Source organism: Rhineura floridana, chromosome 6, assembly GCF_030035675.1.
Source record: "Rhineura floridana isolate rRhiFlo1 chromosome 6, rRhiFlo1.hap2, whole genome shotgun sequence".
NCBI lineage: Eukaryota > Metazoa > Chordata > Lepidosauria > Squamata > Rhineuridae > Rhineura > Rhineura floridana.
Window position 1 is genome coordinate 91,285,483 of NC_084485.1, and position 10,428 is coordinate 91,295,910.

Here is a 10,428-nt window from a genome sequence, read left to right on the forward strand (position 1 = left end):
TCCTTAGCTTGTTTGTGAGGTTTGAGCTCTGTGAATGATGTTTGTGAGGGGGTGCTCCCATAAGAGTAATTACAGGTATGGACAAGTATCATGTTGAGGGCTTGACATGTCAGATAAGGGGTTGTGCAATTAAACAGTTTTTGCCAATTCTGTCTTTCATTCTCTTCCTCAACCAGAAGGTCTGTGGTTGCCTTACCACCTTGCCTTCAAGATGTTACTGAATGCTAGGTCAGTTCATAATAAAATCTTCCTCATCCATGACTTGAATGTGAACGATGAGGGCAGTCTGGGCTGTGTTAATGAGATTTATTTATTTTATTTATTAGATTTATATCTTACATCTTTATATTTCTATCTGTACATATCTATCTATTTATATTTTATTTATTAGATTTATTTATATCCCAGATTTATATTTGGGTGGAAGAGATGCTCTCTCCCACCTGTACTCTCCTGGGTATTCAGTTCAGCATCAAAATATAAGTCTATGGGAATTGTATCTCCCTCTTTAAGAAGCCAACCTGGAGTGTTTGTATCTTGGGACAGATTGGGGATTTTGCTGGTATACTACCCACACCACTTCCTGTGAGACTCCCTGCTGAGATGGTCTCAGAATTTATTTATTATTTGATTTATATCCCACCCTTCCTCCCAGCAGGAGCCCAGAATTGGTGTTGAAATCTCTCTGGATGATGGTTCAACATCCATGCTGAGATCTTCTTATCCAGGGCAGGGCAGGACTTCATGACTGATGTGATAACTAACACGTCTCACCCCAACATGTAGCATGACACACTCAGTTTGGCTTTTTCTACCAAATGGGAGGATGGTTCCTGCTGGGTGCTTGGAGTTCCAATTGCTTGGCAAAGAAAGCCTGCATGCCTCTGTCGGCCCTCACCAGCTCCAATCTGGAGAAATAGCAGAGAAACTTCTATTTGTCCCTGACTTCCTGCTGTATTTCAGGATGCAGCATGTGGTCAGGGAGAAGATCCCTTTCCCTCGGGGTAGTGGCCGGTCCTCATGGTGACAATTTTTCGGTTGGGCACCAAAGCCACCCAAAATGTGTTGACCCCTGAATCTGACCCAGTAAAAGGTGGAACTCTCAGTAGCACTTTCTGATATTTGCAAGATACTTTGAGGACAAAACCACTCACATCTATCATTATGCATGTATGTATGTATGTATGTATGTATGATTTGATTTATATCCCGCCCTTCTTCCCAGCAGGAGCCCAGGGCATCAAATCATGTTTTAAGACTCCACAATTAATGCAGGTTAATTAGTGGAAATCTCCAGGGCATTGCCTAGTCTTATTTTGCTAGATAATTTTCAGTTTTTAGGACTTGAGAATGCAGACAAAGTGCCCATAAGTCTTCAAGGTAGCTTCATAGAGACAGAACTGCAGGAATACTCTCACAGCAGAGATTATTGACTCCAGATCATAATCTGAAACAATCAGTCACAGTCCTGTTGCACCTAAAAATAAGTAGTCCTAGCTATCACTGCAATGTGACATGTTAAGTGCAGCGATTGGTCCTACACACCACAACTAGTCAGCAAAACTGAGTGAGCAGAAAATGCCAGAACTCCTTCATCAAAGATCTTCATTTTAATATAGATATAATAGCAGAAGTATCTTTGGCTGTTAATGAATTCTGCATAATGAGGGCAGATGCATGTAGCATTACAACAAAGACCCCTTTAAGAGAAGAAATATCAGTTCCATATGATATGGATTTGTGGTGTTCTGGTGCTTAACCCTTTCCCTGTTCTGTTTCCTCACTCTGAACCATGTCCCCTGCCCCAGTATGTTTCCTGCTGTGGAGCTCCAAATGCAGGCAAACTCATTAGTTTGATATAGTTTACCTTGTTTGGGGAAGTAAATATACTGTATTCATCTCAGTCATAGCAGCTCCAATCCCAACTGAAATGCTGCTGTTCCCACACTGATACCATTTGGAATTCAAAATAAGGGGTTGGAAATATTCTAGAAAAAAACATTAAAAGCATAAGCCAAAGTCATGAGTTGTCACAATTTGATTACATTGTCACTGTTGCCATCTCCGCCCCACAATTTTAACTAGTTATCAATGTGCATAAATCTCACTCATGTAAAAGGGAGACAACCTACAAGGCCTTGCATGAGTAATCTACAAGAGCAGAAATTGATTAGAAACTAAGGCAGCAATCCTAATTCCAGTTACTTGTAAGTAAACCCCATTTAATTCAATAGGTGTTAATTCTGCATAGACCTAGTTAGGACTGCAGCCTGAAGCAGGTGTAGCTAATCTGTGGCCTTTCAGAGGCTGCTGAACTATAACTTCCATCATCTCCGTACACTGGCCATGCTGCCTGAGATGAGAAGTTGGAGTCCAGCAACATCTAGAGCCACAGGTTAGCCACTGCAGAACTAAAGGAATCAGAGGAAAAACAAAATCACCATGAAAAATCACCTCTGCCATAATTTGTAATAATATTGGAACCAAATAAATCAGAGGTAGCTAACCTGCAGCCCTCCAGATGTTTCTAAACTACCACTTCCTTCATCCCAAATCACTGGCCATACTCGCTGGGGTTCACAGGAATGGTAGTTCACAACACCTGGAGGGCCACAGGTTTCCTAGCCCTGTTATAACTGGTAACCATTGATTGTATCTCTCAAATGTGTGTAAATCCAGAATAATTCTAGTCCTGTTTACATGTGCTGCCCAGTCCTATGCATTTTTACTCTGACGTAAGTCATATGAGTTCAGAGGACTTTGTTTAGGATTTTAGCCTTAGTAAAAAAGCAAATTCCATTGAACATGTTTAGGAGCTGATTAAGCACTTCATGTAAAAGTGATGTTGGTTGTTATTTGATTTATAACCTGCCCTTCACTCTAAGGTTCCAAGGTGGGGTTAGTGTGTGCACTAATCGTTACTGATTTCCAAACTAACTTCCTTATGTCTTGTACACCCATGGGGAAAGATGTATTTTGAACCTGTACATACTTGCTCCAAAATGAATTAAATCCCACTGAGAGCACACAGTATATTGCCACGATACAGTCCCACAGGAATAAATGGATGATATTCTCAAGTATTCTGACAACACATATTGCAAAATGTCTGAGAAACACAAATCAGGTAATGATATATTCCCTAAATGCTTTGAAAATATCAACAGTAGTGTGAGGCATATTATCACATGCCACAAAGTACTGCAATGGAATTACACTGACCATCACTTCCCTGTTTAGTGAACAAGACTGTAAAATTGCTCAAACACACAGATTGCTTCATGGCAGAGTCACACCCCAAACCAGTTTTGCACTTTTCATTCAGATTTGCAATTTTAGCTTGAGGTCTATTCTTCATCGTGACCATGCTATCCTGGTCTGCTCTAAAATGTAATATTGAAATGTAAGAATTATAGTACAGCACCCATATAACAGCATATTATGGAGGGCTTTTGGACAAGGAACAGTGATTTTCTGCTTCGTTAGTTTTTTCTAATAAAATTCTGAACTCTGCTAAGCTTTGCCTCTTTAGTTGCTTTGAAGCTTGTCATTCTCTGTTTCATTATCCATCTTTTATTTTTGGGATGAATGAAATGTATAATAATCTCTGAGCAGTGTTGCTTGGGGCCTTTAGGGCTGTCAGGACTGACCATGCGGAGACTTCTAGATATTCAAGAGAAAGAGAGGAGAAATCTTTTGCTCAGTGCAGACTTGCTGGGACAGAAAAAGGCACCTCTAGCAACACCAGTCCTCCTCTGCCCCATCCGATCCATATTCATACTTGGAAGCAGAAACAATGAAGAGTTTTGTGGCACCTGAAAGACAAGGAAATTTGATTATTGCATAAGCTTCCATGGATTCCACTTCATCAGATACATGAAACGTAATCAAGTGTGTATGTGTATATATTCACTAATAGGCAAAAAACCTTGCAGTTTAAGAATGTACCTATAGCCCAAAGATATTTCTATCAAACTTTATAAAGAAGGGAAATTGGGCAGCTATAGTGAATGTACCAGGGGAGCAGGAGACCTGACCTCTTCTCTGAGATATTGTACTGCCCTACAAATTTGTCAAAATGCATTCACAATTTGAGTTGGTCTTTCACAGCCCAATCCACTTCCTGTGTAGCTTGGAAGAATTTGGTAACATGTGCCTGTGAAATCAAAGATTAGGCAAGCCAAGCAGATGTGAGTGTGGCTTTTGGAACCCTGACAGTTGGTTCTTACTGAGCATGGCTGACATTATCATTCAGTTCAATGCAAAATTTATTAAATTCATTAAAAATCAGCCAGGCATTTCTTTAACTTTTAAACTAAAGAAAATGAAGGTCAGAGTATGGGGCAAGGTCAGTAACAGGATTCCAGGTCCTCTATGAACATGGCTGATTTTCTAATGAATTTCAACAGATTATGAGAACTCTCAAGAGAAAAAAGTCCAAAAGGGGCCTGAGTTTTCTCTCTCTCTCTTTACACTTTGAACTCTCAATTCTCTCTGACTGTTTTGTGTATCGCCATGAAAATTGAGAGGGCTGTTAAGCAAGCGTTTCTGAGTTCTGGACTATAAGTGTTGTAAGGTTTAGTTTTGAAATGAGCTTATGGGAAGCATCAGGATGGCATGTGGGGGTATTTTCACTTGCGGGATGTGAAAAATGTGGTTATAGTACTGTATACAGCCACTATCTACATACACGCACAAGGTTGTAAGTAGAGGAGGGGGCTTGGAGTCAGAGGGAAATGAAAAGGTATACACAATAACTCAACTAGAGCTAAATGCATGCAGAACAGCGATCTTTACAACAGCAATAAACTTATCAATGCTGAGTTAATTTAACACCTGTAGTAGGAAGGGATAACCACTGTTTTATTGAGACCCAAATAAATTAACTTAGAATGATTCGTGCTTGCAAGGAAACCCCACAGAGTTCAACAAAGCTTTCTCCCAAGTCAACGTGTGCAAAGCAGAAATGCAGTCAACACTCAGCTCATCCTGGCAGCCTGAAATACTTCGTTATACTTTCCAAATATTTCCATTTTCTCTCCTTAGCGCGATTATTTGCCCAGCCGTCCCTCCCTCTGGAGTCCGTATACAAGTCACGCCCCCTCCCTCTTTATCTCCTCCCTCGTAGGTTGTTATTTTTTCTTGCCGCGCCGGTCGCCTCTCTCCAACTTATCTCGCAGAATCAGACACAAAATCTAACTAGTATAGTACTTTCTGCAACTGCTTACAAACGGCATGGTGAGACAGCTAACTTCTATTGTCTGTCCCCAATACGTAATAAGTATTCTGTATTAAGACACGTACGATCTATATTTGATAGACCAGTAACATAAGGCCTATTAGCCTCATTGATGTGGCTGCAAAACTATACTCCAAATACCTGTTAGGGAAGTTACAACTCTGGGCCCTCGAGAACAAGAGCATTGCAGAGGAACAGGCGGGCTTTACAAAGGGCAAGTCTACTTTAGACCATTGCTTTACTCTTGCGCATTTGATCCAGAAATATGCCCTTCAAAAGAGAAGAGAGTTGTTTGTGACCTTCGTCGACTTCTCTTTAGCATTTGATCTGATTGACCGATCGAGACTCTGGCAAAAACTCACGGGGACAAACATCGATCGCCGCCTCCTCTGCCTCCTACAACTACTCCATTTTAATACGTCCCTTAGGGTTAGGGTTGGCCCAAGTGGTGCCCTATCAGAGGCAGTGCCCACAGGGAGAGGCGTCCGACAAGGTTGCTTGCTGGCGCCACTCCTTTTCAACCTTTATGTCAATGGCATTGTTAATGTTTTAGCGGGGCCGGAATTCTTCCCCCCTCAAATCTTAAATACAAAGTTGTCAGTACTACTTTATGCTGACGACCTAGCATTGATTTCCATCACTCAGGTGGGCATGAGGCGATTGTTATCCTCTCTGGGTTCCTATTGTCGAAATGAACACCTCAAAATTAATCATTCCAAGACTGGTGGTAGTTTTTTGGAAAAAAGTCCAAACAGCATGTGTGGAAACTAAATGATAGGCCCATTCTCCAACTACACCAGTTTAGATATTTGGGCCTCACTTTTACTTTTTCTCTATCCTGGAATCCACACATCACAGCAATGAATTAAAAAACTTCCTATTCCATCCAATCGCTGTGCCGTTTTTTCTATTTTAAAGGTGGAAAGGCTGTCCCCCCTGCAGTCGAGGTGTTCCAAAAGAAACTCATTCCAACTCTCCTTTATGGTGCCGAGATCTGGGGCTACATGAGGATTCCATCCCTAGAGAAGTTACAAAACGCCTTTATTCGAAGGATCCTGGCCCTTCCAAAAGGGGCGCCGTCCGCCCTTTTGAGGCTGGAAACTGGCTCACACTCTCTAGAAGCATTGGCTCATGTAGCCCTTGCTTCCTTCTGGCTAAAATTGGTGGCCATGGATGACTCAAGGCTGCCAAAGAAACGTTATCTTGGGCAACTCCAGAATCCTGGGCAAGAAAATTGGTTAGCAAGGACCAAATTAATTTTAGCTTTTTATGGGATAAGCATTGAAACTGCTCCCTCATACGTATCCCCTAGAGCAAGGGCTCGGCTGAGGGACAGAATTCTTTTTTATGCATCAAGATGGGACCTGGTCTCTGCCTCACACTCTTCTTTTTCGCATTGGTATTCAATATACAAAACATCCTTCAAACTGGAGCCCTATCTCTCCTTCCTAGAAGCGCCATGGCTGAGAACTGCATTCACTGCCCTTCGCTTTCAATCAATGCCTTCTGCGCTTCTGGATGGGAGATATAGACGTATCCCATTTCACCTTCGCTGCTGCCCATGCAACTCAGGTGATGTGGAGGATATTTTTCATTACTTGCTGTGTTGCCCCCTTTACAAAGATCCCCGGGCTAAGTTCTTATCCTCTATTAGTAATTTCATTAAGGATAGGCCTCCCATTGAGCAGGTTTGCACCCTGCTTGTGGGCAATGACCCTTTTATATCACGCCAAGTCACTAAGTTTGCCCTTGCGGCAGCAAAAATTAGAGCTAAAACCCAAAGACAGTCCCCGCCATCAGCGTCTTTACCCTCTCAATCCTTGTAAATATACTGCTGGTTGCATTGGTATAGACTTCTGCCTTATTTTTTAACTTTTAACTTTTCATGTGTTTTTAGCAGAATTTCTGGTGTCTGTATTGGGTTGTCTCTGTTGTTTATATGATGTTAACATGTATTTGCGGTGGCCTACGAGCTGTAAGCAATAAGCAATAAACTCTATTCATGCTTGAAAGGAAACCCCACAGAGTTCAACAAAGCTTTCTCCCAAGTCAACGTGTGCAAAGCAGAAATGCAGTCAACACTAGGCCCATCCTGGCGGCCTGAAATACTTCGTTATACTTTCCAAATATTTCCATTTTCTCTCCTTAGCGCGATTATTTGCCCAGCCGTCCCTCCCTCCGGAGTCCGTATACAAGTCACGCCCCCTCCCTCTTTATCTCCTCCCTCGTAGGTTGTTGTTTTTTCTTGCCGCACCGGGCGCCTCTCTCCAACTTATCTCGCGCCGCCTCACTCAGACCTCGCCCATTGACGGCGCTCGCGCGCCCTCTTTCTCCTCCTCTTTCTCTGTCTTAGCCTCCGCCCGCACGATCAGCGTTCGCTTAAGTGGGCTGTTTGGCATCTTACCGGCTCTCAAGATGGCGTCCATCATGGAGGGCCCGCTGAGTAAATGGACCAACTTGATGAAAGGCTGGCAGTATCGCTGGTTCGTGCTCGATTACAACGCAGGGCTGCTCTCCTACTATACGGTGTGTATAGAGGGAGGGACGGCGCCGGGTAAATGGAGGTGGGGGGGAACGGTCTGTCAAGCTGCCCGCTTGTCAGGGGTAGGGGTTTCTGAGAGGGAGTGTCATTGTCGTAGAGAAGCCAATAGGGATGGGAGAGATTCTGGTGCTAGCCAATAGGATGGTGGCGTTAGAAGATTTATGTGAAGGGGGTGTGAGGTGGAGCAATGTTTAACTTACGCGACTGAAGTAGAGGGGGAGACGAGGGGCCTGGTAGCGTTACTTTACGAGCTGGGGAAGAAGCCTTGGGGGTCTTGGAGCAGGCAAGCTGGTATCTTCCTGCTTGAGAAAAGGGATTGGTTCCATTTGATATGGGCGATAGATCTTCTGTGTAATACAGAACGGCAGATAGGGCTGGTGTTGTGTCGCATTTGAGGACAGAATCTAGTCGTTAGCATGGTTTTGGAACTTCCACTCTTCTGGGGTAGAAATAGATCATAAAATGTACGGTGGCAGTAACTTCTTTCCACCGTCAGATGGTGGCTCCATCCTGTGTACTCTGGTTTGAGAGTAAGTCCCATTGATATCAGTGAATAAACATAGGATGGGCTTATAATGGTCTTGTCAGTTTGTTACTGTGTCTCCTAGGGTGGTGACATCTTGATAATCGAACTTTATACAGCACAGGGGATTAATTAGAAGCATAAAAGTTGTTTGGCAGAATCAGACACAAAATCTAACTAGTATAGTACTTTCTGCAACTGCTTACAAACGGCATGGTGAGACAGCTAACTTCTATTGTCTGTCCCCAATACGTAATAAGTATTCTGTATTAAGACACGTACGATCTATATTTGATAGACCAGTAACATAAGGCCTATTAGCCTCATTGATGTGGCTGCAAAACTATACTCCAAATACCTGTTAGGGAAGTTACAACTCTGGGCCCTCGAGAACAAGAGCATTGCAGAGGAACAGGCAGGCTTTACAAAGGGCAAGTCTACTTTAGACCATTGCTTTACTCTTGCGCATTTGATCCAGAAATATGCCCTTCAAAAGAGAAGAGAGTTGTTTGTGACCTTCGTCGACTTCTCTTCAGCATTTGATCTGATTGACCGATCAAGACTCTGGCAAAAACTCACGGGGACAAACATCGATCGCCACCTCCTCTGCCTCCTACAACTACTCCATTTTAATACGTCCCTTAGGGTTAGGGTTGGCCCAAGTGGTGCCCTATCAGAGGCAGTGCCCACAGGGAGAGGCGTCCGACAAGGTTGCTTGCTGGCGCCACTCCTTTTCAACCTTTATGTCAATGGCATTGTTAATGTTTTAGCGGGGCCGGAATTCTTCCCCCCTCAAATCTTAAATACAAAGTTGTCAGTACTACTTTATGCTGACGACCTAGCATTGACTTCCATCACTCAGGTGGGCATGAGGCGATTGTTATCCTCTCTGGGTTCCTATTGTCGAAATGAACACCTCAAAATTAATCATTCCAAGACTGGTGGTAGTTTTTTGGAAAAAAGTCCAAACAGCATGTGTGGAAACTAAATGATAGGCCCATTCTCCAACTACACCAGTTTAGATATTTGGGCCTCACTTTTACTTTTTCTCTATCCTGGAATCCACACATCACAGCAATGAATTAAAAAACTTCCTATTCCATCCAATCGCTGTGCCGTTTTTTCTATTTTAAAGGTGGAAAGGCTGTCCCCCCTGCAGTCGAGGTGTTCCAAAAGAAACTCATTCCAACTCTCCTTTATGGTGCCGAGATCTGGGGCTACATGAGGATTCCATCCCTAGAGAAGTTACAAAACATCCTGGCCCTTCCAAAAGGGGCGCCGTCCGCCCTTTTGAGGCTGGAAACTGGCTCACACTCTCTAGAAGCATTGGCTCATGTAGCCCTTGCTTCCTTCTGGCTAAAATTGGTGGCCATGGATGACTCAAGGCTGCCAAAGAAATGTTATCTTGGGCAACTCCAGAATCCTGGGCAAGAAAATTGGTTAGCAAGGACCAAATTAATTTTAGCTTTTTATGGGATAAGCATTGAAACTGCTCCCTCATACGTATCCCCTAGAGCAAGGGCTCGGCTGAGGGACAGAATTCTTTTTTATGCATCAAGATGGGACCTGGTCTCTGCCTCACACTCTTCTTTTTCGCATTGGTATTCAATATACAAAACATCCTTCAAACTGGAGCCCTATCTCTCCTTCCTAGAAGCGCCATGGCTGAGAACTGCATTCACTGCCCTTCGCTTTCAATCAATGCCTTCTGCGCTTCTGGATGGGAGATATAGACGTATCCCATTTCACCTTCGCTGCTGCCCATGCAACTCAGGTGATGTGGAGGATATTTTTCATTACTTGCTGTGTTGCCCCCTTTACAAAGATCCCCGGGCTAAGTTCTTATCCTCTATTAGTAATTTCATTAAGGATAGGCCTCCCATTGAGCAGGTTTGCACCCTGCTTGTGGGCAATGACCCTTTTATATCACGCCAAGTCGCTAAGTTTGCCCTTGCAGCAGCAAAAATTAGAGCTAAAACCCAAAGACAGTCCCCGCCATCAGCGTCTTTACCCTCTCAATCCTTGTAAATATACTGCTGGTTGCATTGGTATAGACTTCTGCCTTATTTTTTAACTTTTAACTTTTCATGTGTTTTTAGCAGAATTTCTGGTGTCTGTATTGGG

General features: G+C 43.2%; 1 protein-coding gene across 3 annotated transcripts in view; it reads right to left on the minus strand.

The window, feature by feature from the left end:
- Nucleotides 1–10,428, minus strand: part of LOC133387688 (calreticulin-like) — a 43,881-nt gene that overhangs the window by 29,570 nt on the left and 3,883 nt on the right. The window contains exons 1-2 of one of the 3 annotated variants that reach the window (XM_061632974.1): nt 7,644–7,859; nt 3,734–3,815 (exon numbers count right to left, since the gene is read on the minus strand). In XM_061632974.1, the coding sequence (XP_061488958.1) occupies nt 3,734–3,779 (46 nt within the window). In that variant the 5' untranslated portion in view covers nt 3,780–3,815; nt 7,644–7,859. Of the gene's footprint in view, nt 1–3,733; nt 3,816–7,493; nt 7,619–7,643; nt 7,860–10,428 lie in introns of those variants that run through there. The other 2 variants (XM_061632976.1, XM_061632975.1) reach the window with 2 other exon arrangements.